The sequence below is a fragment of the Monodelphis domestica genome, chromosome 3 (assembly GCF_027887165.1).
Source record: "Monodelphis domestica isolate mMonDom1 chromosome 3, mMonDom1.pri, whole genome shotgun sequence".
NCBI classification, from domain to species: Eukaryota; Metazoa; Chordata; class Mammalia; order Didelphimorphia; family Didelphidae; genus Monodelphis; species Monodelphis domestica.
In genome coordinates, this window is record NC_077229.1 from 538,244,022 (window position 1) to 538,262,775 (window position 18,754).

Here is an 18,754-nt window from a genome sequence, read left to right on the forward strand (position 1 = left end):
AGTTGGTCATTGCATTGAAAAGAATCCTCAAATTGTTTATCCTTATAACGTATAAAATATTATCTTGGTTTTCTTCACTTAACCATTCTTCAGTACATATAACTCTCCAGAGGTTTCTATGAAACTATTTCATCATTTTTTAGGAAGCAATAATATTCTGTTACATTCATACATCATAATCTATTTATCCATTCTTCAAAAGATAGGCACCCTCTAGGTTTCATCTTCTGTTTGAAGACCTCCTTGGAAAGAGATACCACCATTTTTGGAGACTAGATAACCATTTATTGACTATACAGGGAATTCTTGATGAGGTTAGCCTTTGAGGTTCCTTTCAGCAAGGAAAGATTGGCAGGATGTGAGATGATAAATAGTAATATTAGGTACTACGGAACTCTTTGTTTTTATAAAGTATTTAGCACCCACCAAAAGGAAATGATCTAAAATAAGTCATGTTGTTAGAAAATTGAAATAAATTCTTATTTGAAGGTGATACTTAGTTCTATTTAGGAGAGAGTATGATGGGTTTACATTTGTTGTTCTGTTGTATCCCATTCTATATGATCCTATGGGGTTTTTTTCCCTATGGAGTTTTCTGGTCAAAGATGCTGGAGTAGTGTGCCATTTCCTTCCACAATGTGAGGAACTGAGGCAATGGAAGTTAGGTGACTTGCCCAGGTCACACAGCCAGTGTCTGGGGCTGCGTTTGAACTCAGATGTTTCTGGCTCCAAGGCCAGTGCTTTATTGTACCACCTCACTGCCCCACATTTAAGTTTATGTAGAACCCTAAAAGGGTCAAATTGTCTAGCATAAAATGTTTATGTCTATTGTTTTTCACATTGTGGTAGTAGTGTATTTTAAACAGTGAATAGTTTGCCATGTAGATCTCAAATACCATAGGGCCTAGGTCTATCTTATATATTTGTGTAACTTGAGTATATCCTAAGTTTGGAACTGAGTCAAAGTCAGTGTAAATGTTATAGCATTTTCAGGCAGCTTGTTAATTGCTGACTTGTAATATTTGTGACTTTACAAAAAATGCTTCTTAGCCTACATATTGTTTTCTTGTGTTTATAGATTTTTAGTGATGTTATTTTTAATTCTTAATTATTTCTCATCAGGGGAGTTCAAATTCCAATCCGTAGAATTTCTTCAGTTTCTGTTTGCTGTTTTGTTTGGATAAAAGAGTTTGTTAATGTAAAAAAAAAACCTATAGTGACTTGCTATTCCATGACTATTCTTTCATGTTTAATATTCAGCAAATTATTGTGCGTATGGATATTATTGCTTTTTGTAACTGAATAAAAGTGTTAAGATTGCCTGTTTATCTTAAGTGTCACTGAAAGGATTTTAAGACTACTCCAGTAAATACAATATGTATTTCCTATTCTTATGTCATTTTAATTTCTCCCACTGAGTTCTTTATATCTTAAGATAATAATTGTCATTATTTTACCCATCAAAAGTCTCATCTCTAAGTGATTACCACTATAGATTTATCAGTCATTCTTGCTCTTTCTTGCAGTCAGTAGGCTCTTTCTCCTTTGCTCAGAAGGGATTACCAATTACTGCCAACCTGCATGAGTAGGAATGTCATGCCCAGTTCAGACTTGCCATAATAAGCCTATTTTTATTTTCAGGAGGTTGCTCAAAGAAGTACAACCTTCAAAACAACATTACATGAAGAGGAGGAGGAAGAAGAGGAGGAGAAAGCTATTGAAGCAATTGAGGAAGAGAATGTCTTTCATCAGCAGGTATTACTCTATTCATTTATTTGAAATTTTGTTAATAAAATACATTCGTTGTGTTAATGTATTTAAAAGTCAGTCAGAAAGTGTGTTTGATTAATGAGAAGTTGCTCATTCATATGTAACTTTTTGAAAATAAATTGGGAAGAATAGTATAAAGGGGGAAAGTATGTTCTTATTGAGAGATTTTTAGCTAATGTAAATATTTTTTAAAACTTAGAAAGTAACAGTATTATTCTAATTAATTATCTGATTATCATTATAATTAGTTAAACTAGAATATTACTTTAATATTTAAGAGTCTGAACTGCAGAGTAGGATTATAGTAGAAGGAATAAATGAAACACAAGAGTTAAGAGATGAACACAAAGTAGACTAAGGAAACTTAAATCAGATGACCCTGATTATCTCAATAGTTTAGTATAAGAGGTTATTAGATTGTAGGGAGGCGGCAATAGGAACTTATGAATGCAGGAGAGGATTTGAATAGTGGTTGTGGAGAGTGCCCAGGAAGCTAACATGAGATAAATAGAATTACTGAATAATAGCAAGAGATTATTATTTTATTTTATTAATTTTTTTCTTTTTCTTAAGAGCTTATTTAAAAGTGTGTAATATTAACTTATAGTGGGAAGGGCAACTAGGTAACACAGTGGATAGAGTGCCAGGCCTGGAGTCAGGAGGACCTAGGTTTAAATTTGGCCTCAGATATTTCTTAGTTGTGTGACCCTTGGCAAGTCACATAACACCAATTGCTTTGCCCTTACTGCTCTTTTATCATCAATACTTAGTACCATTCTAAGACTGAAGATAAATATTTTTTAATTACATCAGGATTAGTTTTCCTTTTTTGTTGGGACTTTTCTAATAATGTTCTGTGATCTGACAAGAGAAATAAAAAAGAATAATAATAGTGTGACAGGAGGATAGAGAATTCAAAATTGGGAACTACCAACACAAAAGGAGAAAGAATAGTATGTCAGGGAGGACAAGATTTAAAAATAACTGCATTCTAGGCCTGATAAGTAGAACAAATGGAATAGGTAAAGTAGGTAGTCACAATAAAGACTTTTAAGGCAGTGGCAGAGGTCCAAAGATTGTGGATGGAAAACACCAATTCTGAGATCTTGGTGGTTAAATCAGTGCCATATCCATGAAGAGATCCTAGATATGACTATTATGGGTAAATGGCTGGTATAGAATGGGGATGAAGGTCAGTAGAGGTTGAGGGTGAGAAACTATGTTAAATCACTCATATGGATCATTTTTATGGGTCTTTATAGTTGGGAATGGGATGGAGAAGCATGAGTCAGATATTATTGATATCAAGAATGAAGGCAGGTCCTGGAATGCATGATAATGAGGGCAAGTATTTAGAAAGAGTGGTATAATCATGTAACATGGATTGGGATGGTATATTAGTAATTACCCATCTACTACCAAACTACTCACTTATTGTGTTATAGAATATTGATGGGCCACTAAGACCACATGCATCATGTTCTCTTTTGTAGGGAAAGCCACCGAAATAGAGCTTTATGAAATGAGACATAGGGAGTTAAGATCTTATAACTAATACTATTTAGTGAGTCATTTGGGGGAAAACTGTTTCTTTTTCATTACTGTAAATTTAACAAACAACAACATTTCCCCATATAAAGAATAGAAAAACACTGAATATGAAACTGAACTTTAAGTATATTTCAAATTTAAAATAACAGTTCTGGCACTTGTTTGTGTCTTTTCTGAATTTAATTTTGCTATTTACTTTTTAAACCTTTACCTTCCATCTTACAATCATTTCTGTTTATTGGTTCCAAAGCAGAGGAACTGTACGGGCCAGTGAGTGGGGGGTTTAAATGACTTGCCCAGGGTCATACAGCTAGGAAATGGCTTAGGCTAGATTTGAACCCAGGTCTCTAGATGTGGCTCTAAATCCATTGAGCCACCTAGCAGCCCCACTTTTTACTATATTTTTTAAATTCATTAATGTTTTTCTTTTCACTTTTACTGATAACTACTCCCTTCATATATCCTTGTCCCTCAAAGAACAGTCCCATGTAAGAAAATAAGTACTGTTAAGAAGTCATACATGGGCCACATCTGAAATTGTATGTCTCCTGGACCTCTAGTCCCTCACCTCTCCAACAAGAAATGATTCATCTTCAGTCTTCCAGAGTCATGATTTATCATATTGTTTTCCTTTTTAATGTAGTCATTATGTAAACTTTTTCTCCTGGTTCTACTTAATTTACTATCATCAGTTTATTAAAATCCTATCAAGGGGGCATCTGGGTGGCTCAGTGGATTGAGATCCAGGCCCAGAGACGGGAGGTCTGGGTTCAAATATGACCCCAGACATTTCCTAGCTGTGTGACCCTGGGCAAGTCACTTAACCCCCATTGCCTAGCCCTTACCACTCTTCTGCCTTGGAACCAATATAGTATTGATTCTATAATAATATAATAATTCTATAATTCTATAATAATTCTATAATAATATAATAATTCTATAATAATTAATAATAATTGATTTTATAATAATATAATAAGTAAGGGTTTAAAAAAAAGCCAACCCTATCAAGTCTCTGTTTCTATTTTTTCTAACAATGTGAAGCATTCTGTTCATTCATACTCCATAATTTTTTCCACCATTCTATAATTGATGGACACATGCTTTGTTTCCAGAGCTTTGCTACAACAAATTACTGATGGGAGGGTGTGTGTATACACATATATTAATCATAGAATATAGTTAATGTTTTGGCAATAATAAAAAAAAACACACATTGCTATATACATGTTAAGTTTAATTTTTTAAATTTGTTAATGTCACTGGAAGATTCCCTCATAACCCCTTTGGTTCTCAAGTTTCCTATTTATAAACTAGGATAGGATTGAACTTGATTACTAAGGACCACTCCATTTCCAGATTCTATGATTCCTTTTCTTCATAATAACTTTTTTTCTTCTTTTCTAATCAGGGAGATCCAAGGGCATCCAAGAGAAGCTGTACAATTATGTAAACTATTCAAATCAGTTATTTCTCAAATTAATTGCTGTAATCCTTATCTACATATGCTTTAGAACCTTCTCAGAAGCACAAAGTATTTTTATATTTCCTTTATTTGAATGTATAAGCTAGAAGCCTAATGGCCTTAATTTCCTTTTATCACTGAAAAACACATTTTATAAAAAAAAAATCATATCCATAACTTTTCTGTAGTCCCTGCAAGATTTTCTGCCATTATTGTGTTACTGGGTTTTTCTTTTCTTTTCTTTTTTTATTTTTGAAAGTCTTTATGAGAAGGAGAAATAAACCACTGTATGTCTGGGTGTATTTGGAGATTGCTCCATCTAGACCAATCATTGTGCTATTGATAATTCTCTATTCTGTATAATGTAATGGTGCTGTGAGGGAGGGGAAAACATTTTAAATATTTTGGACATTTTTGTACTGAGGAATTTTTTTTGTAATAATCAAGGTTATAGATTTTTTAATAGAAAAAAATGAAACTTTGTAAGAAAGTAATATTGTCTAATTATGTGAGTACTTTCAATAAAGGATACAACAAAACTTGTTTTATTTGGTATGTTTTATATTCTTAGGTTCTTACGCAAAAAGATTGGGTTTGGGATGGGACAAACGGAAGGAAAGTAGTTTCCATATTAAAATACGTTAGTTGTATTCTTTAAATTTAAGGAATTTAAAGAAAATTTTTCTTATATTAACAAATTAAAAATTTTGCTTTAAAATTAAATATGTTCAAAACAACTCTGAGGTATCACCTTACACCTAGCAGATTGGCTAACATGACAGCAAAGGAAAGTAATGAATGCTGGAGGGGCTGTGGCAAAGTCGGGACATTAATGCATTGCTGGTGGAGTTGTGAATTGATCCAACCATTCTGGAGGGCAATTTGGAAATATGCCCAACGGGCAATAAAAGACTGTCTGTCCTTTGATCCAGCCATATCACTGCTGGGTTTGTACCCCCAAAGAGATAATAAGGAAAAAGACTTGTACAAGTATATTCATAGCTGCGCTCTTTGTGGTGGCCAAAAATTGGAAAATGAGGGGATGCCCTTCAATTGGGGAATGGATGAAAAAATTGTGGTATCTGTTGGTGATGGAATACTATTGTGCTCAACGGAATAATGAAGTGGAGGAATTCCATGGAGACTGGAACAACCTCCAGGAAGTGATGCAGAGCGAGAGGAGCAGAACCAGGAGAACACTGTACACAGAAACTGATACACTGTGGTACAATCGAATGTAATGGACTTCTCCATTAGTGGCAATGCAGTGATCCGAACAACCTGGAGGAATCTACGAGAAAGAACACTATCCACATTCAGAGGAAAAACTGTTGGAGTAGAAACACAGAAGAGAAAACAACTACTTCAATGTTGAGGTCGAGGGGATATGGCTGGGGATATCGACTCTAAATGAACATCCAATGCAAACACCAACCACATGGAAATAGATTCTGATCAAGGACACAAGTAATACCCAATGAAATTGAGCGTCATCTGCGGGAAGGGTTGGGGGAAGAGAGGGGAGGGAAATAATATAATTCTTGTAACCAAGGAATAATGTTCTAAATTGACTAAATAAATTAACTTAAATTTAAAAATAAATAAATAAATAAAATGTGCTTTCTGTTTTTAGTTAATATTTTTAACATTCCAAACCAATATAAAGAAATTGAGGGTTAGGTAATAGTCAGACTTAGGAAAGGAAGAAGTCTTTGATTAATTTGAGTTAATTGAATTTTCTCTTGAGCGCACCTTTGTCCAAGAAAAAAATAGATTACTTTTGTAACAAATTAAGAAAAACCAGGCCATGATTTTGAGCTTGAGTTGAGCTCCAATTGATACTACATATAATTAGACATATAGTAGACATATAATTAGACTTATACTGACTCTGAAAAATAAACCAAAGGTGCCTCTCTGGGCCATAAACTCTGAGGAACCTATAGTGAATATAAACCCTTCAGAAAAGCAAATACTATCTTGTCTTGGTAAATACATTGCTGTTTTCTGCTACTGACTCAAGAATTGTTTTTTGTTATTCTTATCAGGAATTAGAATTTGGTCAAGCTATGCACTTAATATTCCAAAGTAGACAACAAAAGCTCTTTTTTCTCTTATCTATCACTGCTTATATACAGTTAACCTACAACTGGAACTACCCTTTCTAACTTCCTACTTACAGATACAACCTAAAAGTTTATATAAGATGACTATTTTACAATTAATGATATAAAAGCAATGCATACAATTTCATCTTTTCAATAGGGGGAGTAAGTAGTTAAAATGATATTTAATAATTTTATCAAAATTATTCTCTAATATGTTATTCTGTTAATTAAGAAAGAATCAAATTTACCTAAATTTAGTTACTAGATAAAACTAGATGTTTTATCATATCATGTCATTAAGAGGACCAAGTATTCCGAATATGTTCGTTACATGGTGTCTTGAACATTTTGATGAAATAATTAATTAATTCCAAGAATAGGGACTATGACTAGACACACATACTTTTCCCCCCCTTGCTTCTCGGATGACTTGGTTAAGACACTGCAGAACTAGGCTAGGTTTCCTCATGTCACAATCTCCAGGGTGTGACAAAGAAAAAGGAAGTATGTAGGCACTTTCATCATTGCAGAGGCTCTTAATACTATTCCTATTCCTACTATATCTTATTTAAATCACCCATTTACAGCTTATCAAGCTATTATAGAGGAATCCTTATAAAGTGATTAAAAGTTACTTAATTAAATTTCATCTTATGTCTGTTACTAAAATATTACCTTTTCATTAGCCCTAGAATGGTATCATTGATGTACCCTGAATGCACTTTGAGTTGTATACTTTAAATAAAACTGAGGCTTGTTTGAAATTCAATTGCAATCTAAGTATTATTTCATATAACATGTTAAACTCTGCTATTCTGCCATATCTTGCTGCCTAAACTGTATTTGCAGCACTTATTGGAAGATGGAAAGCACTAAAGCGAATACATTAGCATATAGAGACCCCAGTCGACTAAATTTAATAGCAAGGATTGTTCTTTGTTTTTGTCTTTCTAAAGCCTATCGTAGTAACTAGAGGGCAAAATAGAAATAGAAAGAATCCACTGATTGCCTCCTAAAAGAAACCCCAGGAAAGTCATTGAAAAAATATTGCAAATAGAAAGAATTTAAGCTTTGATGAGCCAGTCAGGTATTCATATAAGATTTAGGAGCTACCTCTTTAATAGTGTGAAGAACATGGAATACAGCATACTAGAGGGCAAAAGATCCAGTTTAATAATCAAGAATAATTTAGTCCTATAGGGGAGAAATGGACTTTTAATGAAACACTCAACTTCTAAGCATTCTTGTTAAAAAGACTAGATCTGAGTAGAAACTTTTCACTACAAGCATTAGGAGAAAGAATGGGGGGAAAAAAGGTAAATTTGAATGAATAATGGGAAGAGATTTTGTCAGAATGTGCTTGAATTATAATGGGGAATTGATTCAAGAGACCCCTAAAGATAGTCATGTCAGCTAGTCACAGGAGTCAAAAAATGTGGAGGGCCTGGGTATGACTTTTGTTATGTTGTGATGGATATGGCACTTCAGCCTGTTTCCTTATCCACAACAGAAATTAGATCAAATGAGATCATATGTAACAGACTTTATCCTTTTTTAGCATGCTAATTTAGAATTAGCATTTAGCTAAAAATTAACATTTTTAGCATAAAAATTGAGTTCCAAATTCTCTTCATTCTTCTCCCCTCAGCCCCAGCCCTTCCCCTTCTTCCCTGAGACAGTAGCGATCTGGTATAGGTTTGACACGTGTGACTATTTAGAACATTTTTCTATATTAGCCATTGAGGAAGAGACCTCAAACAAGCAAAGAAAAGGAAAGTGAAATATATTTTGGTCTCTATTCATATTCCTTCAGTTCTTTCTCTGGTTACAGATGGCATTTTTCATCATGAGTCTCTGGGACTGTCTTGGATCACTATATTGCTAAGAAAAACTAAATTCATCAAAAAATACAGCTGTTACTATGTACAATACTCTCCTGGTTCTGCTCACTTCACGTTTCATCAGTTTATGTAAGACTACAGATTTTTTAAAAATCTTCTTGCTCCTCATTTTTTTTTCAATTTATGTATTTAATTAATTGATTTAGAATATTTTCCCTTGGTTACATGATTCATCTTCTTTCCCTCCCCACTCCCATAGCCAATGAGCAATAATACTGGGTTTTACATCTATCATTGATCAAGACCTATTTCCATATTAATGTTTGCAAAAAAGTAATCATTTAGAGTCTATATCCCCAATCATATCCCAAACAAACCTTGTGATCAAACAAATGGTTTTCTTCTATGTTTCTACTCCCTGTGAAGATGGGATTAACTCTCCCCTGCCTGTTTTTAGATTTAATTAACAGAAGTGTACAGAAGTATACACCCCATTTTATCCTTAAGTGGGGGAGGTCTGTGACCCATGTGTGCGATAGTGGGTGATGAATCAAAATTGACTGACTGTCCCCTGGGCAGTCCTAAGCAAAGCTATAGCTGCAATTGGTTCACATAAAATGGAATGATGGCACAGGAAGTGACAAAAGGAAAGGTCTTTAAAAGTAGGAGAAACTCCAGCTCTTTCAAAAACAAAGTTAACAGAGTTTTAGCCTTGTTTGCTCCTGGAAGTCTACTTTCTCTTTTTTCCAAGCCCTATGTGTCTCTAGAATTAACTTAAGTGAGAAGTGAAACCTGGGGAGATCAGTCAGGAAGAGTAGTGTTAAGGTGACCAAAAACTGGTCTTCTTTTTACCCTAAGAGCCCAAATAAGAGAAAAAATAATTTATAAAAACTCTTATTGCCCCAGGCCAACTCAGAAAAGTGGCATTTTTGCCCAAAGAGGAAAGCTCAGGGTCAGAAGCTCTATGTTCTAACATTTTACCCTTAGGGGGAAGGCAGCTGCCTTCCCCTTGCCCTACCTATACTTAACCTCAGGGCAAAAGGTTTCTGTACCTGCCCTCTACCCAAAAGTCAATTAGATCAAGGTGTATAGGTGTGTCTACATCCTTAAGGAGACCACACCCTCACCCTAACCCCTAGCCAGTAGCACCATCTACTGACAAAAATTAGAATTGCAAGCATGGCCCAGTTTTCTGCTTATCTCAAACAGTTCCCATTCCAGGAGAGCATTACAGAATTCACATAGCTCAAAGTTTTTGGATTATCTTCTTTTACTTTTTATAAAGCTTTTTTTCTTAGTGAAAATTATGTACACTCCTACTGTGGATCATAGCTAAGTGAAAAAAGAAATGGATCTCATTTTTGAGTGAGAAACCTTTGCATTCTGCCTCTCCTTAGGCAAACACAATGTGTCATTGATTGTGAACTATATATTTTTTATTTTTTAAAAAATATTATTGCTTTTCCTTTGTGCATTAGAGTATTTGATTTTTCTTTTTTCTCTCATTTTTTGTACTTGAAGCACATGTTACCAATATTAATCTTTTTTGATTTTGCAGTAATATAAGTTTAAAATATATATTTGCTATAATACTAATGCATACCCAAAAGCTTTAGACTATATAAACCTGCCATTTATTGATAAATGTTATGAGACTGTGATTAATGATTGTGTCTGATTCCAGGAGAAGGGAACAAAAGAGCCATTACACAGTCCAAAAGAAGCACAAGTTCAAGGAGACATACCAATCCCAATGGGATTGATGAGAATCTGCACAGTGCCTAGAAGGACAAGGTCAAAAAAGACCAAACCAATCCTGGTGGGATTGATGAGAATCTGTGCCATGGGCAAAGTCCACCCTTGCTCGCGACTCCAGGGTTTCCCGACAGGTGAAACGATCAGTCCACAAAAATAACAAACAGAAGACAGCTTAATCATAATAGCCATAGGATTGTTTTGCATCTGATAGCTGCTCTACCATGCCCAGGCTCAGTTTTTATTTTTATACCCATTTTCTTGGCACTCAAATACACATAATCAAAGAGAGATAATTGGAAAAGTGATACATTAACTTTTAACAAATCACTTGATTAACATTCTATATTTTTGTATTGTGATTAAAGACAGAATAAAGGTTGCACACAAGATAAATGATTTTGTCACAGGTGGCTTAATTTTCTCATTACCCTGTGAGAAGTTTTGAGCTTGCAAACAAGGGAAATGACATTGCTTTTAATAAAATGGAATAATTAATCAGCAATTCTTAAAAGACAATTCAACAGTCATATCATTGAGGTTGAGGGGTACTGGGAACATAATTCAAATTTAAACTGGTGGCTTCTAGGGAGTTTCTGAGTTACTGATTTGTGTAATCAAGTCACTGAGGCATACTGAAGCTTGAGGTACTTGTACTTATCACACGGGCCTCTATAATTGATTTCTGTGCTGGCTTCATGAGAATACATTTCTGTGAGTTGGAAAGTTTTGGACTTGGCCTGTAGCTGCGGTTTTGCTGGGAATTATGTACCTAAATAAAAGTTAACCCATAATAGTATTTTTGGGATTGGGTTTAAGGGTCTGATCCTTTGGTGATGTTTTAGAGAATTAGGGTACAGGTGTTTTGCTCTTGCATTATTTCTTTTGAGACTAGGGGGAATAATAATCATGTCAATTCATAGGCAAGGGACATTGATGAAAGAGGTCATATAAAGGGGGATTGGGTGGGCAATCACATCTTGCCAAGGACCACTCTGTGGTCTCCCCAGCTACCACATGTGACTCTGTCAAGGCGTCGTGGTCTGATGGCTCCCAGCAAATCTGTGCCAAGACAGAGGACTTGTTTGAGGTTAGAGGTTGTGGTTGGTTGACATACGTCAGATATGGGTGCCATATTCAAACAAGTACTGAAGTTTGGCTGCCATTCTGGCTCCCCCTATCCCTGAGTGAAGGTAAAATCAGACCAGGGAATAACACTTACCTTTTATAAGTAAATCTAGTTCTTTTTTCTCTCTTATAGTATGGCAACTTCCTGTAGTCCTGGCTGCCAATGGGTAAGTGCAATATTACTGCATTTTGTCCTATAGACTTGTGGGGCAGAAATTACTTTAACTGCACCTTAATACAAGGGCTCATTATAAATTTATTTAATTGGACCCTAATACCAGGGCCTTTTATGAATTTATTCTTGTTTACTTAGACATTTTTATATACATAGATTTTTGATATTGTTATTCTGATTTTGAATTTTTTCTTTCTCCCAAAGTTTAATTTTTTCTTCTACTTGTTTTTCTTTTTATGTTTTTGGTTTTTCTTCTGATAATTGACTCATACACCCTCATAACTCAACCATGCTTTCTGAGTTGATCCAAGTGTTGGTCAACACTCTTCACAGGGGAGATTGTATATATTTTCATAAAATCCACAATTTAAAATTTTGTTTGAAGAAAAAACTAGTCAAAATAAATACAGATTGTGTAAGCTATTTGGGAGTGCACCTATTAAGAGAGGTACTATATGAATGAACTACAACACATTACAGAAATTTAAAATATTTGGAAGATAAAAAATAAATAAAATTTTGTTTGAGAAAATTTTCAGGGAAAGAAGTTTGCTAACTCCTTGAATCCAGAAAATTAACTTTTTGGAGAATGATGTCTACAGAAACCTACAAGAAGATCCAGAATGAACTTTGGGGTGCAATTGATTGAACTGAAGGGGGTTGAACATATTTATTTTGAATGCAAACTTTTAAGCCAAAGGGGACTGCCCCCAATTGACTTTTTGTCAATGCACCTAGCAAACACTGATTTTGCTTTCTCTCTTTTCTATTTCCCTCTTATCTCTAACTATTGTAGTTTCCTTTTAGAAGGTGCAATGTTGTATACACCTGTAGTTAAAAGGTTTTTAGAGGTATAAGTAAATTATCTTAAATGATAAATTGTCTCCCAAATGATCACAGGGAGATTGTGAAGATGGGATTAATTCTCCCCTGCCCATTTTTAGATTTATTCACCAAAAGTATATACATCCCTTTTATCCTTAAGTGAGTGAGGTCTGTGACCCATATGTACGATAGTGGGTGATGATTCAGAATCAACTAACTGCCCCCTGGGCAGTCCTAAGCAAAGCTATAGCTGTAATTGGTCCACATAAAGTGGAAGGAAGGCACAGGAAATGACAAAAGAAATGGTCTTTAAAAGTGGGAGAAACTTCCTGTGACCAGCTCTTTTGCCTTCAAACTTGATCTTGAAGGAGCTTCAGTTTGGGACCTCAGACTGCTCTTGGATTTTCTCTTAAGACTACCACATGAGTGAGTGAAAAAGACTGACTCCCTTTCCTGGCTTTTCTAGTGGTACTATCTGGAGGTACTAACCCTAATGCTGGAGAGGCCCCTCCTCTTAGAGGAAGCCTTGAGGCTAAAACCCTTGTATTATTTGTGGAAGAGAGAAATTGGGAAGCATGCAAAAACGCCTTCAACTGTTTCTCCTGGTAACATTCCAAATAGAACCCTCTCATTTGACTGATAGGTCATCACTCAGCTACTGCTTCTGCCTTTTTGCATTGTGAATCTTAAAATCTCTCAGACTTAAAAATTCTCAGACTCTACCTTAGAACACTTGGTTAAGATCATTCCCCATTTTAAACAATGAAAGTACTTGATCAGGAATGTGAGAACTCTACTCCACCCATACTTAAGCATACTTTAGGGGAAGATAAAGTTGTAAACTCTTTACTAAACAATGAAAAGTACTTAACCCATACTTAAAGTAAAGCTAAAAAACCTTAATCTAAGTCTATTTTTAGATCTAGTACAAAAAGGTGCTAAGTACCTATAAAGGTCAGGCAACTTGCAAACTTGCAAGGGGCAAAGAGGTGTGAACTTACTCAGAAGTTTTAGTCTACCCAGAGAAGTTGAGAACTAAAGAAGGTGTGAATTAAGAATGGTCAGTCCTATGAAAGCATCTACTGTGATTGGTAGATGTGAGAACTTAGGGGAGGTGACATAGGAGAAAATTCTCTTTAAAAGGAGGTCAGAAGCTGAGAGCTGGTCTCTGATGTAAGTTCAGCTGCCTGAAGTTAAACTGGGAGGTAGTTGAGCTGAAAGCTGAACTGGATGGTCTCTCTGAACACTAGAATCTTGCTTGGGACAAATCTTGTGAGTGGATTAAAGACTGACTGATCTCTCTCTTAGGGCTTGGGCCTAGGCTGGCCTGGGCTGGCCAAGCCCTTTTCTCATTGTTTCCTCTTACTCTCTTTCATTCATTCTTTAATCTGTATTAATTAAAATCTCCATAAAACCCAGCTGACTTGGGTATATTTAATATTTGGGAATTTTCCCATGGTGAACACTTTATTTTTGATTGGAAACCATATTTCTGTGGTCACAGTTTATGCCAACCACTCTTTTATCTGTAATAGCATGCTTCCCAATTTCTCTCTTCCGCATATTTACCTCTGGGCCCCCTTTGCCTCTGAAGCCCTGCCTTGTTCAGACCTGGCCAGAGTATTTATCTACCCTCTCTCATTTCCTTACTTTTACTCTTTCCTTCTAATTTATAAATTGCTAAAAAGTCATTCTGACTTGAGATATATTAATTTTGATGACCACACTCTTATATATTTAGTTTAACCCATTAATTTTTAACCCATACATCCCATAGTTCTTTCTCTGAATGTGGATAGTGTTCTTTCTCATAAGTCCCTCAGAATTGTTACTAGTAGAATACATTGCTACTAGTAGAGAAGTCCATTACATTTGATTGTGCCATAGTGTATCAGACTCTGTGTACAATGTTCTCCTGGTTCTCCTTCTTTCACTCTGCATCACTTCCTGGAGGTCGTTCCTGTTCATATAGAATTCCTCCAGTTCATCGTTCCTTTCAGAGCAATAGTATTCCATCACCATCAGATACCACAATTTGTTCTGCCATTCCCCAAAGAGCATCCCGTCATTTTCCAATTTTTTGCCATCACAAAGAGTGCAACTATGAATATTTTTTTACCAGTCTCTTTCCTTATTATCTCTTTGGGATATAAACTGTAATGGATGGGGAAACAGAGTCACCCACTACATTTACTTTAAGGCTAGAGAGTGAGAGAGATGGAATGAAGCAAGGAGGTGGAGAGGGGAGGGGGAAAGATTGTTCATCCCATCTCTTTCCTTAGTAAAACCAGCACTAGTTGTTTTCAGAATTACAAAATATATCCCCTCAGAGACTGGGTTGAATGTAAAGTCAAGGACTGAAACTGATTCTTCTTCCTTGAGGAGAAAGTATAGCTCTCCTCCCCAAGCTTCAGGTCTCTCTCCCAGGATGTTATGAGGCAGGCTGCTTTCCTGACCCTTCCTAGGTCAGTTGTGAGAGCTGTCCTGACTTTCTATCTATCCTGGTTGTATTATAAAGTTCAAGGACAACTTTAGGGTATGGAGAGGAAAATCTTTGGATAGATGGCTTTATAATAAAAGTCCTATCTACTCCTTTTCTCATCAGCAGGATCCAAGGGGCTTGGGGTTCACAGTGAGATGGTCAATGTTCAGAAGGTCCTCTGTCTCAGAGGTCTCTCTTAGGCCAACCACTCTTGAGGAGTTCCCAAAGAGAAGTGAAGTAAGTGCTTTGAATCTTCTCAGCTCTTCTGTTCTTTCCCAGAATTCTCTGTCTTCCCTTGCACTTCCCCAGCGTGGGTTGCTTTTCTTGCATGCTGAATCTGAATTTCCTCTCTTACAAAACCCAGCAGTGGTATGACTGGATCAAATGCTCCTCATTTCTTATAGCACATTAGTGTTCCATTACAATCTTATACCACAATTGTTTTAGCCATTCCCCAATTGTCACACATCCCTCAACTTCCAATTCTTTACCACCAAAAAAATAAATAATAAAAAAGAGCTGAAAAATATTTTTGCACAAATAAGTCCCTTCCCGACCCCCTACCCCCCACCTAAGATACAGTCCTAGTAGTAATATTGCTGGTTCAAGGGGTATACATGTTTTAGAACCCTTGCCATAATTGAAAATTGTTCTTAAGAATTGATGGATCAAATCACAACTCCATCAACAAGTCATTAGTGTCCCATTTTTCCTACAACATTTATCATTTTCCTTTTTTGTCATATTGGCTGATCTGATAGGGGTGAGCTAGTACCTCAGAGTTATTCTAATTTGTATTTCTCTAATAAAGATAATTAATTATCAGTTAGGTGATTCTGTGGATAGAGAGCTAAACCTAGAGAAGGAGGTCCTGGGTTTGAATTTGGCCTCACATACTTCCTTAGTTGTATGTCCCTGGGCAAATCACTTAATCCCCATTGCCTAGGTTTTCTGCCTTAGAACTATTACTCAATATTGATCCCATGATAAGACGGTAAGGGTTTTGAAAAAAAGTGATTTAGAACATTTTTTCATGCTATAAATAACTTATTTCATCTGAAAACTGAATGTTCCTATCCTTTGACTATTTGTCAATTGGAAAATTACATCTATTTTTATAAATTTGACTCTGTTCTCTATGTATTTGAGAAGTGAGACTTTTCTCAGAGAGAAGTTAATTTCCTAAGAATACAATTACATCACTCTTTAGGTTTAATTTTTTCAAATTCACAGCCATTTCTTATATAAAAATTCCCCCCATCCCAATCACAATACAAAAAAAAATAAAAGCCCAACAGTATCAGAACCAAGATTATGGAACTAAAAACACAACTGAATAATTATATTTTAAAATCTTAATTGTGAAGCTACTTTTAAAAACATTAATTTTATTCCCCCAATTACATATAAAAATAGTTTCCAACATTTAAAAAAGAATTTTGAGGCTAAAATTCTCTCCCTCCCTCCCTCCTTCCTCCCCTGCTGAGATGGTAAGCAATCTTTACATGATAGATGGATGAAGTGATTTTCTAGCTTTTTTCCCCAACACAAAATAATTAATATATTTTTGTTTGTTTGTTATTATTCCAAATATTTAGAGATCCAAACAAAATAAACATTTCCATATATAAAGAAAAATAAAATATTGCATAAATGAAATCACAGATTTTCTATTTAACTTACTTTTCTTCATATATACATAATTAAGCCCATCTACTAGTGTCTCAAAACTTCCTCATCTTCCCCACATCATATAGGATACCATCATGGAGGCAAATATGTTTGTATAATTAAGTTTCATTAATATTTTATCTTTCTTTTCTGGAGGTAACATTCTCAATTTTCCTCTACTGTTAGAATTGTGGCTGTGTATACATACCTTGGTTCTACTCATTTCACTGTTCACTAATACAAAGTTCTTTCCAGTTTTCTTAAAAATTAGTTTGCTCAGTTCCTTAATTATTATCTATTTTAAAATAAAACATAAACTAAAACTTATTACCAATCAAATAACATTAATTCATTTGAATGCATTTCTGATCATCTTATTTGTAAAGTTTTTAAGCTTACTGCCTTAATGCTAAATATCAAGTATCTCTTGCATTAAGGTGTGATCTACCTATAAATGGTCAGACATAACAATTATTCTAATAGGAGAGTGCATCTCAGTTTTAGCCCTTACCACACTTCTGCCTTGGAGCCAATACACAGTATACATATACACATACAATACACAGTATATATATAAGGGTTTAAAAAAAAAAGAAATAACTTGACTGCCATCGATGAATAGAATTAACATTTTAAAACAATGTAATTAACATCTAAAAGAAAAAAATATTCATCCTGTGGTTGAGAAATCCCTTTAATATTAAAAATAGAAGCCAAGAAAGGAATTATTATTGGACATCCCTCTCAGGCAATGGAAATGATAGAAATCTCTCCACTACCTGTCTGGCTCTATGACCATAGGTGGCAGTTCCAATTTTGCTCCCCTATTGTCAAGCTGGTCTCTGTTGGTATCCTCCTTATGCAGTTCCACCTGTTGAGCTGTATTCAGATCGGAGCCATCCTGGGACCACAAAGAGAGCTGGGTAAGAGCAGGTGTGGACACAGCATGGACTCTTTCTTTAGTTCAGGTACCTCCCTGGGAACCTTTTGGGGAAGTCCTTCCTTCTATCCTCAGGAAGCACCTTTGGAAATCAACCGACTGAACAGCTTCCTCAAGAAGGTTTATGGCTTGTTTTCAGCTGAGCTTTTTCTGGCCACCGAGGGAAGGAAGAGAGGCTGAGCAGAAAGGGTTCAATCAGCTGGGACTTGCACCGATTAGCCATTTCCCCAGCTTCTCCATTGTGCTTGTCCCAGAAGAAGAAGGCACTTGTTGATGGAGTGCCCTTTGTCAAAGGAAGCTTTCTGAAGCTCAGGCTTCTCCTGAAGTACATGGTTCAGATCAGCAGCCTTTTTGAGTGTACTAATCAATCAAGCTTACAGCAAGCCAAATAGCCTGGGCACCTGTGGCCATTTAGCCTTGAACCCATGTATTCAGGCTCATAGCTACCAAAAAACCAAACCAACCAACCCTGGGAAAGGTGAAAACCCTTGAGTAGTTCAGTAAAAGGAAGTTTGTGGGCAGCTGAGTGGCTCAGTGGACAGAGAGCCGGGTCTCAAGACCAGAGGTCCTAGGTTCAAATCTGACCCCAGACTTTTCTTCATTTTGTAACTCTGGGGAAGTACTTCACCCCCATTGCCTAGCCCTTACAGCTCTTCTGCTTTAGAATCAATATACAGTATTAAGGTATTAAGGACTTTTCCTATAATCTCATCACAATGTGTGGACAAACTAAATCAAACTGAAAGACTCATAACACTTTGGGCCATTGCATGAAAGCATACGATGCCACATAGGAGAAACATCTTGGGCTACAGACAAAAAGAGTTAGCAAGTCCAATTTTGAGCTCAAAAACATCACATTTTCTGCTGCAGTCAAGCCCGTGGGAGAAAATTGCTCTTGGAAAGCATTCTCTCCTCTTCTTCCTCTTTCCCTCTTCCCTCTATCCCTCTTTTCCCCTCTCCTTTCCCTCCCCCTCCCCCTCCCCATTACCCCCCCCCCTCTCTCTCTCCTTTCCCCTTCCACTTTAGGGGAAATTATGTCA

The 18,754-nt window shown here is 35.8% G+C and overlaps 1 protein-coding gene across 1 annotated transcript in view; it reads left to right on the top strand.

The window, feature by feature from the left end:
* The window catches only part of LOC100016685 (lamin-B1), a 56,721-nt gene extending 50,316 nt beyond the window's left edge, over positions 1 to 6,405 (top strand). Inside the window, exons 8-9 of the mRNA XM_056821118.1 lie at positions 1,642 to 1,755; positions 4,733 to 6,405. Of these exons, the coding sequence (XP_056677096.1) occupies positions 1,642 to 1,755; positions 4,733 to 4,774 (156 nt within the window). The 3' untranslated portion in view covers positions 4,775 to 6,405. The remainder of the gene's footprint in view (positions 1 to 1,641; positions 1,756 to 4,732) is intronic.
* Positions 6,406 to 18,754: the final 12,349 nt, after the last annotated feature.